The 22021-nt window shown below is 47.2% G+C and overlaps 3 protein-coding genes and 1 pseudogene across 3 annotated transcripts; 3 read left to right on the top strand and 1 right to left on the bottom strand.

Moving 5' to 3' along the window:
- The first annotated feature begins 303 nt into the window (after positions 1-303).
- LOC124652814 (probable E3 ubiquitin-protein ligase RHY1A) lies at positions 304-7024 on the top strand. The gene is made up of 3 exons (XM_047191858.1): positions 304-539; positions 5914-6119; positions 6210-7024. The coding sequence occupies exons 1-3, from the start codon at positions 387-389 to the stop codon at positions 6649-6651; spliced, it is 801 nt and encodes a 266-aa protein (XP_047047814.1). The 5' UTR covers positions 304-386; the 3' UTR covers positions 6652-7024.
- On the top strand, positions 4366-5368 carry LOC124652815. Its single transcript, XM_047191859.1, has one exon. It carries the CDS (start codon positions 4504-4506, stop codon positions 4840-4842), a length of 339 nt encoding a protein of 112 aa, XP_047047815.1. The 5' UTR covers positions 4366-4503; the 3' UTR covers positions 4843-5368.
- Positions 7025-10288: 3264 nt separating the features above from the next.
- LOC124653900 (probable protein phosphatase 2C 78) lies at positions 10289-13618 on the top strand. The gene is made up of 4 exons (XM_047192954.1): positions 10289-10583; positions 10879-11246; positions 12758-12994; positions 13090-13618. The coding sequence occupies exons 1-4, from the start codon at positions 10289-10291 to the stop codon at positions 13381-13383; spliced, it is 1194 nt and encodes a 397-aa protein (XP_047048910.1). The 3' UTR covers positions 13384-13618.
- Positions 13619-14801: 1183 nt separating this feature from the next.
- On the bottom strand, positions 14802-18997 carry LOC124655944 (annotated as a pseudogene).
- Positions 18998-22021: the final 3024 nt, after the last annotated feature.

Here is a 22021-nt window from a genome sequence, read left to right as displayed (position 1 = left end):
TGAGTTCACTCGGATTTAGTAACCATCGTTGGACCAAAGAGGGCGACTGTTCCAAGTACCACCAGGATGTCACTCCTCTGCTGTTCCTGCAACTCACGTCCTTTTCATCAGTTGTTCATCCAGCCGTCCATTTTCCCGATCAGACGGGGCAACAAAAAGTCCCCAAGAAAGTGCGGAGAAAAAAAAATCCAACAAGAGCGACCTGAGAAAGAAAGATAAACGGCGCGACACGTAAAGAGAACTGACGATGCTGCAATAAATAAAGCCACTAGTAGTAGTAGCAGTAGTACCAGGGGAGTGCACTCTTCTTTATTCTCGAGTTGAGTCCAAGGGAGAGGGAAGCAGGTGGAGCTGCAACAGTTCGCCACATCTGCATCCTCCCCTGCATGCCGATCGCCTCCAAGCTCCTCTACTTCCAGCGCCGCCCCTCGCCGGCGCCGCCGGATCCGCCGGAGCCACCCAAACCTCCCCGCCGCGCCGCGGGGCCCCGCCGCCGCCGCAGCTCCGCCGGCATCTCCCACCACCACCACCACAAGCCGGTGAGTCCCGCCGTTAAATCTTGTTTCTTCCCTTCCCTCCCTGACTGCCGTTTCCTGGCTGAAATTGCCTGCGCTCCGTTACGTTTTCTTGTCTAGTGAAGAAACATGGTTTAGTTTCCTTTTTTTGAGCTTCAGTTACCGCGAATTATTTGCATGTTTCTTTGAAGTCCGGAAGATACGGATTTGACCAGCGGAAATACTCGAGAAATTTAGGCCGTGATCTGGGGGTGCATACTGGATGCGTGCTCCGGAAAATACTGCGAATTTCTTGGACAAACTAAACTGGGTAGGGAAAGTGTGCGACGATTTTGTCAGGATGGGAACACCATGGGGCCAGGGCACTTCCTGACAGTCAGTAGTCAAGATTCAGGAACAAGTTGGGTAAACTTCATATGGTGTACCTATAGGGAGGACGAGCACCTGAGCGCCCTGGGCCCGATTAATTCAGAGGAGCTACTGTTACTGCTAGATTTCGTTTCCAGATCAGGGAGGAGCTACCGTTGCTTTTATGGGACTAAATTACATCAAGGCCATGTGGAATAGTGTACGGATTGCTGGGAATTGAGATGAACTTACCAAGGTAAGGGCATCTCCAACCGAGCGACCCAAACGGACGCGTTGGGCCGTCCGTTTTGGGCCGTTTGGGTGGCCGAGCGGACACCCGGACAGCGGCCCGCGTGTCCGGTTGGGTCGCACGCTGCGCCGGGGCGGAGCTCCCCTTTGGGCAAGGTGTGGCACTTGCCCTACCTTGATTTTTGGCAAACAATCTAGTATATGTATGCATATGTGGATATACCATCAGTTTTGTATAGTTTTTGAAGGGAAAACAAAAGAAAAAAATGAGTTAGGCCGGCAGGAGGAGAACAATCAAGTAAGCAAACGAACTGGCCTTATGCTAGCTGGGCCGCACGTGGTTGATGGAAACCAACTGTTGTGTCCTGCAATCCGTTCGTTCCGATCGTGAGAAGGACCAGCGATCGTGATTCGTGACTCCCGAGTCAGTTGTTTCGTCTACTCGCCTTCGACGGTCGAAGCGAGTCAGGCCAGACGCCCAGACACGACTTTCACCCGGGAGACCAAGACTTGTCTTTGATCCTTTCACTGTGCCGCTTGCTGCCCGCGCACTAGCTGCTTTCCTCCGACGAGATCCCTCCGACTCCCCCGCCCCCGGCCAAGCCGTCCGGCCGCGCGCCCCTAGTCCTGCAAATCTCGCGGGTCTAGCTTCTAGGTTTTTTGGAGACCGCGGAGCTGTTTTTGATTTTGAATATATTGCTATTACCATAGTATGGGCGACTATGCTTACCATCATATAAACTAATAGTTTATTCTTTTGCGTCATTTTTTTGTGTTTAAAATTTCGCCCGACCTTAATTTTTTTTCGTCCTCCGCCACTGGCTGCGCCCAACGCGGCGACCCAAAAAGACACCACGTGGTTCGTCTTCCTTGCGCGGCGCTGCGCCATGGCAGGCCTCGACGGGACAGCAATGGCGGGCGGTAGAACGCGCGGGAAAGTTCCCGCGCACCAAGATTCCCGCGCGCGCGAAAAGGCCATTGGCGCGCGCTCGCGCCCAAGTTTCCCGCCCAAGGCCGCCGGCTATAAAAGACGGCGCCGGTCTCACAGACCTCATCACAGCCGCTCCGCCGTTCTCTCCCCCTCCACCTTCTCCGGCGCCCTCTCCATCGCCATGCCGCGCACTCTGCAGGCCACGTGGGCCAAGCTCTCCCTCGCCGCCCGGGCCAGGTTCCCGCAGACGGAGGAGGCGCGCGGACGCGCGGTGGTTCGCCGACGACGAGGCGCTCCACGTCGCTGCCGAGGCGGTTGCGAAGAAGGAAGAGGACGCGGAGATGGTGGAGGCGGCCGCGGACGGCTGGCACGAGACCGCGGACGGGTCGTACGAGGCCGTGGAGGAGGGGCCACCGCGGAGGAGGAGCCCGTCGACGCGGAGGACCTCGCGCTGGCGAACATCAACGCCGCCATCGAGGAGCGTCTCGCCGATCTCACGCGCGTGACCAAGGAACACGAGGCCACCTGCCGGGCCGGCCGCCGCCGATTAGGCGACCTCCTCGGCCAGAAGAACCAGCTCCTCAGCCCGCCACCTCATCCAGCTGCCCTCGCCCGAGTGGCGCGCCCGGGAGGCTGCTGCGTCGGCGGAGCGCGGCCGACAAGAGCGCATGCGCCGGCGGAACGAGAACCACGAGGGGCCGCGTCCGCCTGGAGGCGCGGACCGCTATGGAACGCGCCGCCCTGCAGGAGCTGGAGCTATGCGGGAAGCGGATGGTGCCGCCGCAGGAGGCGGAGCGCGAGCGCGCCCGAGGCGCGAGGATGGAAAGGAGGAGGATGAAGGCCTCCGCCGCGCCACCCAGCTTGTAAGCTGGAGTGGAATCCTCACGCGTACAGGCCGCCCGCGTCGAGTGAAATCCACGGCCCCGATGGCACGTCGGCGAGGAGTCGCCGGCGAGGCCGGCGGCCCCGTACGTATTAGGATAGGAGTAGTAGATTAAAAAAAATGTAATGGGTACTTTTTAATGAAGAAAAAATATTTCTGCCTATGACACGCGGGCCAGGGGCGGACAAGGGGCGGACGCGAGCGGCCAGCCATCTGTGTCCGCGGCCACGCAAACTCGTCCCAGATTTGGGCCGGGTTTGGGTCATCCCGGACGCCGCGGCCATCCGTTTTAAGGATGGGTCCGCGCGCTAGGCCGGGTTTTTGTCCGGCTTGACCCATCTGGACGCGCGGCGGGATGGGTCGCTCGGTTGGAGATGCCCTAAAAGGTGTATTCCTGAATCCACCTTTTACCCCAGCAGTTGTGCATTTGTGCCACATACTACCCCATTTTGGTGAAAACTCTACCGGAGCCCACCATCTAGTAAATTCTGAACAAGGTTTTACCCCCATTTCAGCATTCTGCATGTTTTGTTAGGTAAGACCGCACCGGCGTGTTAGGTTGATGTGCCGCAACAAAATTTGTAAAGATTTGATGGTGTCATCGATAATCATGTCCAGCCTTATCTTCACGACACATATGTTCCATTCCTCGTCGTCCTCATATTTTTAAGCCTCAATCATCACCGTGCACCTTACCCAACAAATATGCATCAGAAAAAGAGGGTCCAAAGTTTCTCATCGGTGTGCCCTTTGATCCAAATCTGACTGCCAACACCTTATCCACATAGAGGTTGCAGATGTTTCAGGGAAATCTCAGCTGGTGCCAGAAATTATGTTCAGTCTTTTCCATAGTGTGTAGAGTTTGTGGGTACAGTTTATTTGGCTGAGAACTATAATGTGAAGATGGAGCCGGAACATACTGGAATGTTCTTTCCGACAAAATGAGGTACGACCAAGCTATGGTGGAAAGTTGAGTGGGTGCATGGCTAGTTCTTTTGAAGAGCTATTTTGTGACATGCATGAGTTGTGGACTTGTGTATAAATGGAGCATGCAGAATATTTAAGTGACCTGAAACCATCGTGGAAACTTAATAGTCCTCATCTCTTCGATTGCTCCCACTAAAAAAATCTCAGTGTCAGTGGAAATTATTCTCCTCCATTCAACAAATACTGCAGTTTGGAGTGAAGACCAACGTCACATACTATTCTGGTGAACTGGTTTGTGCATGCAACTAGTTTGAGCTTTACTTCTGGACAAAGCAAATTGTTATGTTTCTCTTTCCTCATCAAAGCAAGGAATGGAAGTCATGATACAAGGACCACTCGTTTATCTCTCCCTGAGAAGAATCAGGATGACCATCCAGAAGAAATGGCAAGAGTTTTGCGGTGTCTCCTCAGAGTTAGGAGGCAGCTAGATCGCTTGAGCTCCACCATGCATGCAAGCTCAGAATATGCAGAGCTGCAGGCAAGCATATCCTTAAATTCTTCGTCACTGCCCGCACCACCTTGATTAAGTTCTCTCTCGATCTTCCCTAAGAAACTAAGCATAGCTCTTGTATCATCATCCCGGTGCAACGATGATGGTGTATGTGCGCACATGGATGGTGGTGGTGGCGCTAGTATGCACGCTAGCCCTGCTGCTGCACTCAGCAAACGCGCAGGCGGCCGCCGCTCCATCGCTGTCGTCGTCACCGGCACAGAAGCCCAAGTGCGTGCCCGGGCCTGCGTCGCCGTGCCGTGTGGGCGCGTCCTTGCGTGACCCGGAGAACCAGGAGGAGGAGGGGATATTCAATGTGAAGGCGAGGGCGCCAAGTGGTGCGGGAGAGACAGACAGCGACGATGACTACAGTGACCCGGACCAGCCCAAAGACCCCGACCAGGCTGATGACGACGACCTTGTCATTGTCGGCCACTGATCGATAAGATAGATCGGCCGGTCCGGCATGACTGCTCATGCTTGCTGCTAGATTTCTTTTTCAGATTAGGGATGAGCTACTGTTACCTTTATGGGACTACCATAAAGGCCACGTAGAATGTGCAATCACGTTGTACGTATTGGTGGGGATTGAGATTAACCAAGGTGTAAAACAGTGACCCGTCTTCTATATATTTCTGTGCCCTTTGATCAATCTCTGGCTACCAACATATTCGGCCCACACACAATTGGTCAGTAATAGCTTGTTGTTAATGTCTTCATGAGTGACTTTTTATTTTATTTGTTGCAACGAAGGGACAGTCTTGTATCTCAGCGTACCAGAAAAAATTTCCAGTCTTTTCCAGATTGTGTAATGTTTGTGGGTACAGTGTATTTTACTGAGAACCATACTGTTATGATGGAACCAGCATATACTAGAATATTCTTTCCGTGATTATGAGGTTTGACTAATCTGTGGTGGAAAGTTTAGTGTGCGCATGGAAATGATAGTTCTTTTGAAAAGCTATTCCGTGACATGGATGAGATGTAGGCTTTAGTATAAATGATTACGCGAAAGCTAAGTGGCCGGAAGATATTGCGGAAACTTGTACTAATCTCTACGATTGCCCCCACTAAAAAATCTCTACGATTGTTGATTTTCTGAATGTTTATTTTGAAAAGAAGCAGCCATTTGAGAATATAATTAGGTTGAACATTCCTAATGTTTGATCAATTTCTACCAAGTGCCAACATACTTACTAGATTTGCCATCATCTAGCAAATACTGTTTTGAACATATCTCAGCTATTGCGAGATGAACTTTTGGTTCCTATTCTAGGCTTGTGGCTTAAGCAAAATTTGTTACATATTTGTAGAATCTCGTATTAATGCCATAAGTTGGCTGCTATTTCTTACGTATCATTTGGCTATTTTCAGGCATGCAACTAACCTCTTTCCAGGCAGAGAACAGGACAATCTTATTTTCTATGTTTTCTGTTATGATGATGTTAGTTGTGAAATGTTCTTCAGCAACTACCGCTTTGTTTCTAAGATCTTTTATTGCTAAAATCAGGGTCAGGAACTTGTTCCAGGGAATCAAAGAGATGGTGCTAAGCTTGTGGGATGTTCTGGAAACAAAATAGAACATGTTGTGGGTACTGGCTCCAGCTCAAGGCTAAACCATAGTGTATCAGATCATGCACGGCTCCCTGATGCTGTTCAACAAGCTAGAGAAAGGCTTCTTCAGAGGCTTAATAGTGTAGACTTATCTGGAAGAAGGTCCGCGACAAACCGTAACACTTTGTTGTTCCAAGTGCAGATTTTGAGCTATCTTCAGTCACATTTACACATGTTCCTCAATTGTTTCAGGCAGCAAAACACTCCATCCTTTGAAACTATTTGGGCTGGAGTACTACCTCATCCTGCTGACACTGATGTCTCTACCACTACGGATAGCGAGCTTGGTAGCCTGACCACTTACTTCCAGTCCAGTGTATCCGTCGCTGCCTGCAAAGTCCAAGAAATCTTTGTAGAGCCTTTCAGCATCGTGGATAAATGTATGTCTGTCACGTCATGCATGGAACCCGTCCCTGTGATACAAGAAACAGCCTGCGAAGACGTGGGAGAAGGTGAGAGTGTGTCACCTTCACCAGAGTGCTCGATATGCCTGGAGAGGTGTGGTGATGCGGACGGGCTCATGGAGCTGCGCTGCAAGCACATCTTCCACTCGGCATGCCTAGAGCGGTGGCTCCGGTCCCACGGCGACTGCCCCTACTGTAGGGCTACTGTGCTCCGAACATCGGACGAATAAGGAAACTGAGGGATGACACCTAAATTATGTTACTGCTTAACCTGCTCTGCAAGGACCTTTTTAGTTTTTTTCTAGTGAGGCGATGATACCTTGCGGCGTCTGTGTATGCGGCTTCAGCGGTTACTTGTTGCAACTGTCTGTTTGATCTATGTGAAACTGGCTCCACATGAGAGGACAGCCATTAAACTAGCTGAACTACTGTCTACTGAACTTTTGCTCTTCTTATTCACAAATCTTCAGTGTGTGTTCTGATGATGTTCTAGACTTGTAAGAGAGTATCACTCGTCTAGCTGAACTGTGCCTACTGAATTTTCCTTTGCTCCATATGGTTTAAAGAACGATGCAGGTCCTATCTGAACTTCAGATTATCTGACATTGCAAGTGTGTGTATCCCTGACGACTTAAGTGAGCAATTTATTCGACATCAGCATTACTCCATTCAGGTCCGAGCGTACCACTTCTCTGACTATTTAGGTGGCCTTAGTAGCGAAGACGAGAATGTTATTCATATCCATCATTCCATCAACCCATCAGATCCTCAGGGTTAAGAAAGGATTTAAGCAGACTGTATAGTCCTCTGTTTAAGCTGAAATAGAAAGATCTAAAGTAAAGCTATCTATCCATGGTTGAAAGCCTGAGCAAGATTTCCAGTTTGTCCTAGGATAAACATGGCATTATGGCAAGTTTCTCTTTGAGTTTCATCTTGCTGGTGTAGATGTCTGGCCGGGTGCCTTTGAAAATGTTAGATGCAATTTTCACTCTTTTCACCCAGAAGCACTTTCCTAGAAATGTGCAAATTACACTTTTCACTAAACTGTATTTCGGAAATGCACATTTGATCCCATGTGCATATGCTCCTTCGACCATAAAAAATAATTTGAAGTGTTACAAAAATTCTGAATAAAAATTTAGCTCGCATATATCGACATTTTATGGACACACACCAAATTTCATGGATAATCGACTTATTTTTTTGTCTTGTATAAAAAAGATAAAGAAATGTTTCACTAAGAGCCTTTTCTTAGCATCAAATTTCGTGTTTTTCACATATGACACCAAAGATATCAGTTTTTCGTGAAACGACTTTACAAGGACATAGAACATCAATATGTACTTCAGACATTTTTTGCCGGATTTTTTTACGTTTTAAAATGGTTTTAAATGCATTTCAAAAATCAGGAGCATATGCACCTGGGTGCAAAACCGCCATGTCCGTTGTATTTGTAGTTTTCTAAATTGATTAAGACTTAAAAAAAATCAATTGATCGAGAATAAGAAAAACTCATGCCTATAATGCCAGGGAAGTTTCAAATATGCAAATATGGGTTCAAACCAAAATGCTAGCTACATTGCTCATTCTTTCTTTTCACCTCTTTTCCTCTCTTTTATCAGTATCCCTCCTCCGGTCCTCCCCTCTGCACCCTCTGCCCATTAACTTTCAGCCTATGAACAGCGGGAAAAGTAGCCCATTTGCCTCTATGGTATTGGCCCAGACATTCTCTTGATCTCTCCCCCCAGCCCATATACCCCAGTTTGTCGGCCCCACCCTCCGGCACTGTATGGCTTCATCGTGTTGGGTTAGTCATCAACTCATCATTGGTTTTTTACCATCTCCTAGTGCTTAACTGACGTTTTACAATCTCAAATGCTTGACCTTAACAATGATTTTTCTAATAATATGTCAAAATATTAAAAAGATACATAAGATAAAGAATTCGCCGTTGAAATATAATGATAGCGTTCTTGCATATCTAGTTATATGCTTTTATAAATTAGCACACGATAATAATATTGGTATTTATGCATGTGTGTAAGACACTATAATAGTTCATAAGATGGTTTTTTCCTTATGCATTACACAACATCTGGAAAAGACAAAAGGATGGTACATATCTTTAGCATGAAAGCCTAAAATTAGGAATTGTTTAAGATTAAACAAAAAAAAATTGTGAAAAAGATAAAACATATCATAAGATGAAAAAAAATATAGATTATCTTTCTTACTATGAGACAATTTCTTAGTTAAAAGAAATCAAGTCTACCGTTTCCCCTGTGGCAATGATAAAGACACATCAAAAAGTAGAAATAGCTCCAACATTTAAACAAATTCATGAATTTATTTGAGAATCTCAAAAATTTATGAAAAGACATACATGTACATATGGATGTGTAATATATCCCTACATTTTTTTATCAAATTTATCTTTTCATCTATGATCTACACACACAAGAAAATGTAGAGCAAAATAGAGTTTTTTTTACTGCAAATCCTCTCTCGTATAATTTTCTCAGAATTAACTATTACACCATGGTGTCCCTCTTAATTTACCTACATTGATGTATCTCCTACAATAGATCACGCCCCCCCCCCGTCGTCCTTGTCGCTATCGTCGGCCCCTGCTTGCGAAGATGGTAGAGAGAGCTTTGTGTTGGATGCGGAGGCATGCGGGATTCATGCAGACTTGCTTTGCTGGCCTTCCTTGATGGGGGTCGTGAGCAAACTAGCCGGTGTGTGCTCTATGGCGGTCAAGCGACCCACACCCATCCCAGTGACACTAGGCCCCTACCACGGCAAGCTACGAGGACAACCACAACTCCATATTCCAAGGGACCTTATAGGTCTTAGAAGATTTTGGGTCATCTCTTACCTAAGAGGAATCAAATATATTTCTATAAGATGGTACCATTAAATATGATTTTTGTATATTGCATGGATTAGATGGTACCATTGCACATAGAAAAGTAGAAATAGTTCCCAAGCTCTAGCGAGCTCCTTGAATCTGAAACAAAAAAACTGAAAAAAGTATCCATGCACATACAAAATTTCTTGCGGACACCTTTTGAAGTGTTACCTACACAAGATATAAAAAAATACGCAATGCGATTTATAGTTAATGTTTTGCCCTTTTGGAACCACACAATTTATCCCTTTTGTAGCTAGCAAATTAGTGTTATGTTACTTAAAAAAATACAGATATGTAGAACACATTTACATGTATCCTTAGAAAAATATTAAAGCTTTAAAAATAAACATTTCCCGATTTCTAAAATTCCGAGGTCTCTGAAACCTCAGCTAAAACGTGGCACCCATTACACATGCCCTAAATATACTTTGACTTGGCTGGATAGATAGGTCTTCCTGACTTTGACCCTTCTTATACGACCTGCCGGTCGACACACGATCATCACCACCAGGCTGGGCCCACAAGATGCGGACGCGTTGACTTGTCAGCGTCCGATGGCAAGGGCAGTACGTCCACGTGTCTCTGGCGCCGAATCCGACGGTGCGCCGTCTCCACTCTTTTAATGGAACTGCTCCCAACTGCCAACTGCCAAGGGAAAAGCTTCGCTGTGGAGCGATCTAACAATAGCATAGGAGAAAAAGAAGGGATAAGAACTGGATTGATCGATGGTTTTGGGGTTGTTTGGTGGGAGGAAGCAAGCGAATCCGCGCCGTGTGGATGGTGGCGAGGTGAAAGCTTCGATCTTGGGGAGAAATTTCGGTGGAGGTCGTGGAGGAAGCTGCCATCTTGTTTGCGAGATTTTTGGAGCTGCCATTGCGGAAGGAGGAGGAGGGCACGGCGATCTTGGCGAGGAATTCGGGGCCGGAAAGGGATAGAAGGAAGAGAGGCCCGCGATGCTGCGTTGGCTGGCGCGTCCGGCGGAGCGCTGCCTTGGCCGCAGCGCCTGCGGCTGCGGCGGTGGCGGTAGCGGTGACGGCGGCGGCGGGGACGGGCTGCTGTGGCACGCGGAGCTGAAGCCGCACGCCTCCGGGGAGTACTCCATCGCCGTGGCGCAGGCGAACGAGAGGCTGGAGGACCAGGGCCAGGTGGTGACCTCGCCGGCGCTCACCTTCGTCGGGGTGTACGACGGCCACGGCGGGCCCGAGGCCTCGCGCTTCCTCTCCTCCCGCCTCTTCCCGCACCTCCACAGTGAGTGCGCCGCTAAAATTAACTCCATTTACTCGCCGAATACACCCATGACCAAATCGCTTAATTGCTCGATCTTACCCGTGCATTTTCGTTCAGATTTAGCTTACACTTGGTGTAAATTTGCTGATTTGGATTACAAATCCTTTATGTACTTTCTACACATGCTTGTCAAAGTAACCAATGAGTTTTGAACCAAATGACATGCTATTTTCTACGCACTTTTAATTCTGAATATTTTCTGTAACACACATTTAAGACAGCTAAACAGTGTAATGCTCTATCTGAACCATGACAGAGTTCTCATCCGAGCAAGGAGGCATGTCGGCAGATTCGATCAAGAAGGCGTTCCGTGCTACGGAAGAGGAGTTCGTGCAACTAGTCAAGGGTTCATGGTTAAGACGCCCAAAGATCGCCACGGCCGGCTCATGCTGCCTCGTCGGAGTAATCGCCGACAATGCCCTGTATGTCGCCAATTTGGGCGATTCCAGAGCTGTCCTTGGCCACAGAGGACCTAATGGCCGTGGGGTAGTGGCTGAGAGGCTATCCAAGGACCACAATGTCGCCGACGAGGAGGTGCGGAAGGAGGTCAGCGAGCAGCATCGTGATGATCCGCGTATAGTCGTCTTGGCCAAGGGAGTTTGGCGGATTAAAGGCATTATTCAGGTACCTATCATTGATCATGAAAGTTTGTATTCTAATGGTACAGTTTTATTCATTGCTATTATAGCTTTATTTCAGAGACTATGGTCTTCAACATTTGTTAGTAGTTAATTACCATGCCAGAAAAAAGGATAGCATTTCCGCAAGACAGTTCAAAATGTCATGCCGCAAAACAAACCCAGAGAGCCTCAACATAGTTAGATGGCCTGGTCCTAGTCTCTTCATTGGCCACGTTTGATCATCGCTTTAGAATCCATCCTGAAATTGATAAGCACTCGAAGGTTCTAGCAAAGTTGCATGCTGATCTCTCATGTGCTAGCTTTATGTCATGAGACCCTGAATTTGTTACTCGGATAAAGGCTATCCTCCTGCCTTGATTGGTTTCATGTTCAACATACACCGATGCATCTGTTCTCATATCATAATATAGATTCCAGTGTTCTTTTGCAAACCACTCCTTGATCTAATACGAACACAATAATATATTCTGTTCGACAAAGTCGGCAGCCAGAATTACTTGTGCAGTGTGGCAAACCCATATGCTAAAGCTATTTTCTCCTCTTTTTTTGTATTTTCCAAAGCAGATAGTTAGTCGATCTAGGTGTACACCGCATGATCTAAGTGTAGAAGAGTTATTGGAGATTGCACATCACCAATAGGACCGGTTGCTCATGTATATATAGGAGGACACATGTACAATTACAGGTACAACCCTGACAAAACACGGGGACATATACCTAGTACAACATGTTACCCAACACCCCCCGCAGTCGAAGGGTCGGCACCGACACATAGACTGGAGCGAAACTCAGGAAAAGTCGTGGACGGCAATCCCTTCGTCATGATATCGGCAAACTGCTGAGACGTCGGTACGTGAAGAACTCGAACGCGACCGAGGGCAACTTGCTCACGAACAAAGTGGATGTCCAACTCGATGTGCTTGGTGCGTCGATGATGAACGGGGTTGGCGGAGAGGTAGACGGCCGACACGTTGTCGCAGAAAACCACCGTAGTCTTGTCAACGGGACAAGAGAACTCGGACAGAAGCTAGCGAAGCCACGTGCACTCAGCCACAGCGTTAGCCACAGCGCGGTACTCGGCCTCAGCACTGGAGCGAGACACGGTGGGCTGCCTCTTGGAGGACCAAGAGACGAGCGACGAGCCGAGGTAGACACAGTAGCCGCTCGTGGAGCGCCGCGTATCCGGGCATCCTGCCCAGTCCGCGTCCGAGTAGGCAACGAGGTCGGTCGACGTCGAGGGCGAAGCATGCAGTGACAGGCCGTAGCCCATGGTACCACAGACGTAGCGTAGAATTCGCTTCACCGCGGCCCAATGAGTAAGAAAAGATGTCACCAGTTGCCTGCATGAATAATCATCACTCTGCTTTATAATGTTCCTTAAAAACTTCAAAAGCAGTTCAAGACAATAAACCTGCTTTTATTTATATATAGTAACAATCATGAGCCACTCTTTGGCCAAAATGGACATCATTTCCCTGATGCTTTCACTTTCAGGTTTCCAGATCAATTGGGGACGTGTATCTGAAGAAGCCTGAACTTTCCAGAGACCCTCTATTCCAGCAACATGTGTGTCCTGTTTCACTGAAGCGGGCCGTCATAACAGCCGAGCCATCGATCAAAGTACGCCAGATACAACAGCAGGACCTCTTCGTAATATTCGCATCGGATGGTCTGTGGGAGCAGCTCACTGACAAAGCAGCGGTCGATATCGTCTTCAAGAATCCAAGAGCGGTAAGCCAAGTTTACTTAAACCCAGTCACGCGGAACCATTGTAAGTTGTTCCTTTATGCATAGACTGATATATTTTGTGTGGAAAATGTGCTCAGGGAATAGCAAAGCGTCTGGTGAGGGCGGCTATATCCGAAGCCGCGAGGAAGAGGGAGATGAGATACGCCGACATGCAACGGGTCGAGAGAGGGATCAGGCGGCATTTCCATGACGACATCACAGTCGTGGTTGTATACCTCGACAAGCACAGGCACGGCACGCAACCGAAGATGAGTAACTTGAACAGTTTCAGGTTCACCAATGCACCGGTGGACATCTTCTCCGACGGCTCGGATGAGCCTCAGCACCACCCCCAAAGGCTGAATCATGCAACCAACGGTGCCGTGAGCTAGTGTTGTGTCTTCAAGAGGAGGGTAGATAGTGAAAAGAAGATGAAATTTTCTTTCCAGGCACATAGACTGAGGACAAGAATCTCGTTACATCTTTTAGAAAGAGAACCAAATGTGGGATGCATTCCCAGGTTCAATGCTTTGCTTTCTTTTTGTACATATATTGTGTGTATATATAATCAAACCAATCCCCAGCCAATATCTCATCTCTAGGTAAGTTGATGTTTCTGGACAAGAATCTCGTTGCACTTTTGGACATAATTTGGTCATCAATAAGGATGGAAGATCAGATTCCCCAAGAAGAAAAGGAAGCGGAAATCTACAGATTGTTCCCAAGATCCTTTGCACCCATCACAAGCAAGGAACTGTTTGAACCTGAAGCTCTGTTCACCATTGTGATTTGGTCTGGGGCGTGGGTCTAGGATACCAGGTAAAATAACAGCAAGACTGCTTAGATTCGTGTGTGCACTAGTAGCATTGTGGCATGGGCAGCCTACACTGCCAGCTGCCCCAAAAGAAGAGCTTTTCCAGCTTTTGTGCCTTTTTCTTTGGCAGACATTGGTGTCTTCTCCTTGTTGCATAGTCTTGTGTGAAGTCCCATGATAGGGTAGAGTGTAGCTGTTATTTGTACTCTCTTGTGTGAAGTCCCATGTTCCAACGGTTGTTTCAAACTGGAGGATGAGTGAAACCTGATTTGTCGAATTTAAGATTGCCGTACGATTAAATAGCGCAATCTATTAGGGCACAGCCATGAGCGATGAAAGTAAATGGTAGTTTCTTGGTTGGCGGTATTTTAGTTTCATTTTTTTATCTACAAAATGTTCCCAAAACTTCCCAAGCAGGTCCCAACAAAAGTACTAACAAGGCGTCAAAGAACTAGCTGGAAGCGAATTGCAAGAGTTGCCAAGCGCAATCACATTTGAATTAGCATTTTGCTTCAAGGCACTCCAGGGTGACTGGTTGCAAAGAACAAGGAAAACTGTGTCTGCAAACAACACCAGGCAACCAAACAACCTGTAGATTTAAGAGGAAAGATCTATCTGTATGGTGAAATGTGGATCCATAGACCACATTCAGACGCATAGCACTCAACACATAATTCACAACAGTAATAACAATCAGGCTGCAAGATCATTGTAGAGCACTCATCAGGTAATTCACAACGATAATAACAATCAGGCTGCAAGATCATAGTAGAAATAACTGGCCGTGAACGGCGCTTCGACAAGTGGGACCCACTTGCAAGTGACTCATAATCTTGCAAACCAGGGCCAAAGCATCCATAGCGAGGCAACAGTAACAAGCTAGGAGTAATAATGATCTACGGATCATGGTAACAAGACAATACTAATAATCATGAGAAGGAAGTAACAATAGTAGCGTGCTACAGATCAAATGCAGTTTACAGGTCCAAGCAAAAATCAGTGGAATAGCAGCAGGAACAGTGGCACCAACGGTAGTAATAGTAGCGGTAATAACAGTGGCGGCGAGAGTAACGGCGGCGGTGGACGGACTGTCGGACCGGCGACCCACCGGCCATCCTCAGGCCAACGCCGGGCCCAGCGTCAGCGAGACAAGAACCAGCAACAGCACTGCGACTCCGGCAGCCTTGTGGTCTCGCGCCGCGTCGCCCTGCAAGTGGAGCACAGGTCGCAGTGAGACGAGGAGCAACAAAAAAAACACATAAAATCTGCCACGTGTGGTCTTGTTGACTGGACGCGCGCTCACTGACGGGTGGGCCCTAGGTAAGGCGGGCGTGAGGTGCAGGCCATCAAATCCGGTTTGGAGCGCCGGGTTTGGAATCCGACCGAACGGATTCGTCTGTACTACGTGGAGCGTGCAGTAAATGGTGTAGGTGCACGTACCGACATGTCGGCGGCGGAGGGGCCGGGACCCGGGGCGAGGCCGCCGGTGGACGGCGACGAAGCGGCGGAGAGGGGGGCACCGGCTGGGGCCACGTGCTTCTTGGTCTTGGGCTTCTTGCTAGGCGCGGGAGCCGGGGCGGCGACGACGACGGGCGCCGGCGCGAGGGCCGGAGGGGACGTCGGCAATGCCGACGCGGGGGCGAGCGCTGGAGGGGAGAGAGCAGGCGCGGCCACCGGCGGGGCCAATGTGGGCGCGGCGGTGACGGGCGCCGGCGCTGGGGGAGACGCTGCCGGCGCGGTGGCGGGGGACGGCAATGTGGGCGGCGGGGAGCTGACGGGGGAGGGCGTGGGCGGTGGGAGTGTTGGTGGAGCTGTGGCCTGGAGGGGGGCGGCGGCGGCTGGGGCGGTGAGCTTGGTGCTGGAGTGGGAGGGAGGCGATGCGGGTGAGATGGAGATGGGGTTTTTGGAGGAAGGGCCTGGGGTGGCTGAGGTGGTCGGTGAGGCGGCGGTGGGGGACTGGGCGACGGCGACGGTGTTGGAGGAGGAGGCGGGCGCGGCGGCCGGAGACTGGGAGTAGGCGGTGGAGGCGGCGAGGAGGAGGAGGAGAGGGAGGAGGCGAGCCATGGCAGAAGCACAGGGGAAGGTGACGGTGCGCCTGGGGTTTGTGTCTGTTGTGTGTGAGAGTGTGAGTGAGAAGAAGAGCAGAGAGCAAGCTGGGCAGCACTACTGGTAAAAAGTCTACTGGCTAGAAGTACTAGCTTGTGCGCTAGAGTCACTTCTTTTCTTCACACGAGAGTTGCTCTGGCCTCTTCCTGTGAGCATTGAAAGGCAAAGGAAAAAAAATTGTACGTGGTTGATGATAGGGAGGGGTGAAACAATTGCTTTTCCTGGGAGTTGCACCAAAATTATACAGGAATTTTATACTATCTCTGTCTCATCTAAATTTAGACAAATTACAACATTCCTTTATCGATAACTTCGTATGCACGTCAATTCACACAAAGGAAGCGGAAAAGAGGCACAAGATGGCCTTGCGATTTCGAACTAAAAGAGCAAACTGTGATGAATGATCAACACAAGATGGCATTCTGATCTCGCTAACAGAGCAAACCCTGTCTTTCACTTTTACCTCTCTTTCCACCAAATATATGCTTGTTTTAAGTGGCAAGGAAGGAATAATACTCCGTAGTCCATAAGTTATGATGCTGATAAAAACAGAAGGCTCAAGGAGCCCGATTTTGAATTAACAAAGCCCTTAGCCGGCCAGGAGTACAACACGTCTCGAGCACACACGATGTTGGGGTTACCAGCTTACAATATAAGCACAAAGCAGAGCAAAATGACACCCAAACAAGAGGAGCACGACTACACTAAACAAAGATAAAAACTTGAAGCCTTGAAGTCTTCGTTTCGAACAAATAAAGAACGGAGGGTGCCGCCGGCGAACACCACCGGAATCCCCACCAACCGACTACCCAAGTGCAGACGCCAGGCACATCTGACCACATAATGAAAGCAAAAGAACGCCGAAGTCTCAGAAGCAACGCCTTTAGGAAGGGGAGCGACACCAAGGTGGCACCGTTGCTCGATCAATCAAGAGACATCCGACTGTGATGGGGGCCAAAGCCGAGGCTCACGAAGACGCCTCCAAGGAGGATAATGGCGCCCAAGAGCATCACCGTCATCGGCTCTAGACAGACCGGCCATGGCTTTCACCCGAGTCGTCGACTTCAAACCCACACCAGCCACTCCACGAGCGGGGACATCATCGAACACCCACCATGATACCACATCACCAGAGAAGCACTGGGAAATCCGAAAGTTGGGACCTATTCCTCGATGGACCAAAGAAGGCCGAATGTGGGACGAGTGAAGGTTAGGACAGAGCAGTCGCTCAGGCGACGCTGATGAGAGAAATCATGGGAGAGAAGAGGAGGACCGATGGAGCCACTGCTCTAGTCCCGGCAGCAGAGAGTCACCCTAGACTGTGCTGGCACAACCCTTCTTCCCAAACCCTCAAAAGCCGGCGCACAACGAAGACATCCGCGCCACCGGACCTCACAGGAACCCACCAAATTAGCACTGTCGGTCCAAGCCGGCTGAACCTACCTCCCATCGGCCAGATCTGACCATCTGTGCACGCCAAGGTGGCATCTCCAGCAGCAGGTCGAGCCACACCGAACAGATCCCAGGTCGAAACCTCGAGATCCGTCGTCGACCTCGTGCCTCCACCGGCGCCCACGGCCAGGCCGGCCAGTAGCCATTGCTTGGGCATACCACACGCAACACACACACACACACACACACACACACCACAGACACACAGACAAGGAGACATCCGCCGCCGCTTCCACCCGGGTCGCAGGCTTGCAAAAACCACTGCATCTCCCCCCGCCGCCTCAACGTGTGCAAGGCCTTCCCTACCGCAGCTCGCCGACCGCCGCAACGCCAGGCCCCGCTGACCTCCGCCGAACAACACCGCCTCCAAGGATGACGCCGCCCCGCACAACTCCCCTCACGCCGGGTAAAGAAGGCCTGCCGCTGCCGACACCGCGCAGGCCTTGCCCGGTGGAGCAGGCCGGTGGTGGCAGGGGAGGGAGGAGAGGGGAGGTGGGTAGAGGCGGATCTAGGGTTCCGCCCTAGGGTCGCGCTAGGCGATCGAGGAGCGGAGGAACTTATGATGCTCTGCTAATGATTATTTGAAAAGGAAAATAACATGCATCGGACGGCTGTTTGAGGCACTGGTGCGAGGTGCTTTTTTTAACGCCTCTGCCCAACAGATTTCTACAAAATAACCGTTCGGCTATGTATTATCATTTTTTCTTAATTTTAAATGTGTTTGCAAAATAATTAGTGTATCATAGATATAAACAATTTATCACACAAACAAATAGTGTAGCACATACATAAATAGTTTTACAATAAGGAATGATAAAAATAAACTAAGTAACTCATATAATTTAAATAAAATCGTCTTGTTGTCTCCTTTGAGCCTCCATAGACCCTCGACAAAGATCATTTTGAAGTTCTACGTGGATTTCCGCCTTCATAGCGAGGAAATATGCATGCAGCTCGTTATCAAGCTGGGCAAGAGGACCCTGGCCATCATACATATGATTATGACAATGCAACTCGAGATTCTAGCACTATATGCTTCACTAATTATGAAAACAATAAAAGAACTATCTATTTGCTTTACTAATTCTGAAACCAAACAAATAAAATAACAATTTTCCTAAACACTTGCTCGCTTGAGTTACTTTATTTTACTTTACTTGCTTTTATCTTTATAGTCTTTACTCTACTTGCAATAGTTACTTACTTTATTCACTTTCAGCACTTTACAATTTTCTAGTTATAGTAAAAAGTACCTTACATATTCTAGTTCATTGCTTTGCATGAAAGGCCATATAACTGGGTTATAGGGCTTTAGAGAATATATAGTTTACCTTCAGCTCCTCATGGGTTCGACACTCAATTATTTAGAATTGTACTATGGTGATTCCCTACACCTGGGGATTATTAGTGTGTTAACCCAAACCTTGTATACCTTGATGTTCCCTCTAAGCTTCTCAATTGTTTCCGTGCAGATAGAGAGGCGTCTTTACACCCCTCTTATCATCTATTGCTTCTTCCAACTCCTGCAACAATTTGATGAATCTACGGGAACCTAGTGAGTGTGATTCTTCCTTACCGATCTCCTTCTTGAGGCGGTTGATAGTTGCTTCAGCCTTTGACTCCATCCGCTCCATGGTCAAAATTCCTTCCTTACCGATCTGCTTCTGGAGGCAGTTGTTTATATTCCATTCTTCCTCATATATTGTTTAACCATGGGTAGATCCTCTTCCCCATGAAGGAAATACCCTCGTGGCATGCTCCCCCATGTAAGACATGCACTTGCCTTGAAGAGAATATGGAAGATAGAAACTCAAAAACAATGTTTACCTCGAAAAGACTTGATGCGAGATTAGATTGACAAGAAGGATTATATATATAAAAGGTTTTTAGATAAGCAAGGGATTCTAGGGACGAAATAGAGGCAAAACAGGGTATCTAGCCGCGCCACGTAGACATTCTCCTCCTTCACGACTCTATCATCGAATCCTTTTGGTACACAACATATTTTCCGTAAAAATGATCTAGAAATTTCCAGACTTTCCGACACATTTACGAACCGACGAATTACCTTTTATTGATTTCTGAGTTTCTGGCTAGGTGAACTTCTTTGCGATTACCTTTTCGGAACTCTGGAGATGCAATTCTTCCACTAGTCCCACAAACTTTTGACCTGCAATATAATGTTTAAGATATTTCCCGTTAACAACATATGGTTTACCTCTCATATCTCCTTGAAGTCGAATGTCTATGGAACGGTAAACCTCTTGTATCACCTTCGGACCTTCTCATTTCGATTTTAACTTTCATGCAGAAAACTTGAAATGAGAGTTGAACAATACAACTTGACCCCCTCATTAAATTCTCTTTTAATGATTTCTTATCATGCCAAATTTAAATTTTTCTTTAAATGACCTATCACTTTCGGAAGCGTCATTCCTCTACTCATCTAGTAAGCTCGTGTTTAGGATTCTCTCTTCTTCAGCAGTTTTAAAATCAAAGTTTAATAGTTGAACTGTCCAATAAACTTTGTGTTCTAACTCTATTGAAAGATGACAAGATTTTTCATAAACCATTTTTTAAGGGCACATACCTATAATATTTTTAAAGTAGTTATATATGCCCATACATCATCATTAATTTTCTTTGGTCAATCAGTTCTAGATTCATTAACTGTCGTTTGCAAGATGAGGTTAAGATCTTTATTATTTAATTCAACTTGACCACTAGATTGAGGATGGTAGGCTGAAACGACTCTATGAGTTACACCATAGTTGATAAAATTTTCCTAAAAGCTGAATTTAAAAAATGAGAAGCATCATCAGTAATTAAAAAATTTGGAAGTACAAACCTAGGAAAAATAATGTCCTTAAATATTTTTATTGGTGTAGCATGATCAACGCTCTTGGTTTAAATTACTTCCACCCATTTAATAACATAGTCTACTGCAATTAAAATGTGAGTATATTTGATTGACTCTTGGAAAGATCCCATAAAATCAAAGCCCCAAATATCAAAAGGTTCCAGTGGTAAAGCATAGTTCATAGGCATCTCATATCTTCTCCTAATGTTTCATACTCTTTGGCATGCATCACATGATTCAACAAGCTCAATACAATCCTGATGTAAAGTGGCTGACAAAAACTTGATTGTAATACCTCGTTGCAGTTCTATCTACAGCATGATGACCTACATATGGACTACGATGGCATTGTCTTGTGCATGTTGTTCATGCTCAGGTACACGCCCTCTAATCATGCCATCTACACTTTTCTTATACTCCCTCTATTTCTAGATATAAGGTGTATAGTTTTTGGCACGAATATTAAAGAACGCAAGGTGAGGAAAAACATACATCGGGTTTAGGCGGGATTACCTCTACGAAATTGATGTGAGAAAATAGAGTTTTAAAAAAGAACAAAACATAATCAAATCCTTAAAAAAAAATGTTCAGACAAGTTGTGCAACACAATAAACCTTATAATTTGGATTTTTTCCTCAAAAAACTATACACCCTATATCCAGGAATGGAGGGAGTATAAGAAAGATTCATCCCAAAAGTAATATGTCAAATTATAAAACAATGTTTGTTTTCGATTCTAGATAAATGATCAGTCACAAAATTATAATCTTCACATTTTCTATCAACAATATGTAAGTTAAATTCGTGTAGTAAAAGAACCTATCTAATAAGTTTAGGCTTAGCATCTTTCTTATTTATAAGATATTGAATAGCTGAATGATCTGTGTGTATTGTTACTTTAAAATCAACAATGTAAGATCTAATCTTATCACATACAAATATAACAGTAGAAGTTCTTTTTTAGTAGTAGCATAGTTTCTTTGAGCACCATCAACTGATTTTCTAGCATAGTATATGTTGGCCAAGAATAACACCAACTGCATAATCACTAGCATCACACATAATTTTAAATTCTTAAAAGTAAACTTCTTATATCTTTAGTATCTTTGGGTATGGCAACTTCCCTATTGTCTCTATCTTAGTACGGTCTACTTTAGTTCCTCTTCGAGATATCCGATGTCCAATCACCACATCTTCTGTAACCATGATTTTTTTGGTCCAAATAGACGCGTCGTGGTGAAGCCGAAATTCGACCGCAATGCCTATCACACTCCGTTCAACATGCCTAGAGAACGCCCAACACGGCCTGGGTCCGTTTTTGGATAAACTTTGCCAAACGTTTTCTCATCATTGCCGACAACGTCTTGGGACCTACATGGAGGAGATGAAAAATATGTCTCTTTTGTCTCGATGACAGAGATAAAGTGATGAGGACATCTCTACTACACCACTACCTCCGTCATTGACAAATGAAGATGAACCTGCTGTGAAGCTCAAATCCGATGAAGTTCGGATTGGACCAATTACAAGGGCTCGTGCGAAGCTACTTAAACAACAGGTGAACTTGTTTCTAAACGGTACTTTGATTGATGAGAACTTTATACTTGCCTAAATCCTATTACTTATGTATCATCAGGTATCAAGAGGAGACGAGCGTCGCACGAGGAGTAGAGGAGCAGCTGGACATGAAGACGGACGTCAAGATGGACGTGAAGCTGGACATGGAGCTGGACATGAAGATATCTCATGGTCGCGCGAGGGAGGAGCGGGAGGCATGCGCGTGAGGAGAAGACGACGT

This window comes from Lolium rigidum, chromosome 5 (assembly GCF_022539505.1).
Source record: "Lolium rigidum isolate FL_2022 chromosome 5, APGP_CSIRO_Lrig_0.1, whole genome shotgun sequence".
NCBI lineage: Eukaryota > Viridiplantae > Streptophyta > Magnoliopsida > Poales > Poaceae > Lolium > Lolium rigidum.
The sequence above is the reverse complement of the archived record's forward strand: the minus strand, read 5'-3'. Positions and strand labels throughout refer to the sequence as shown.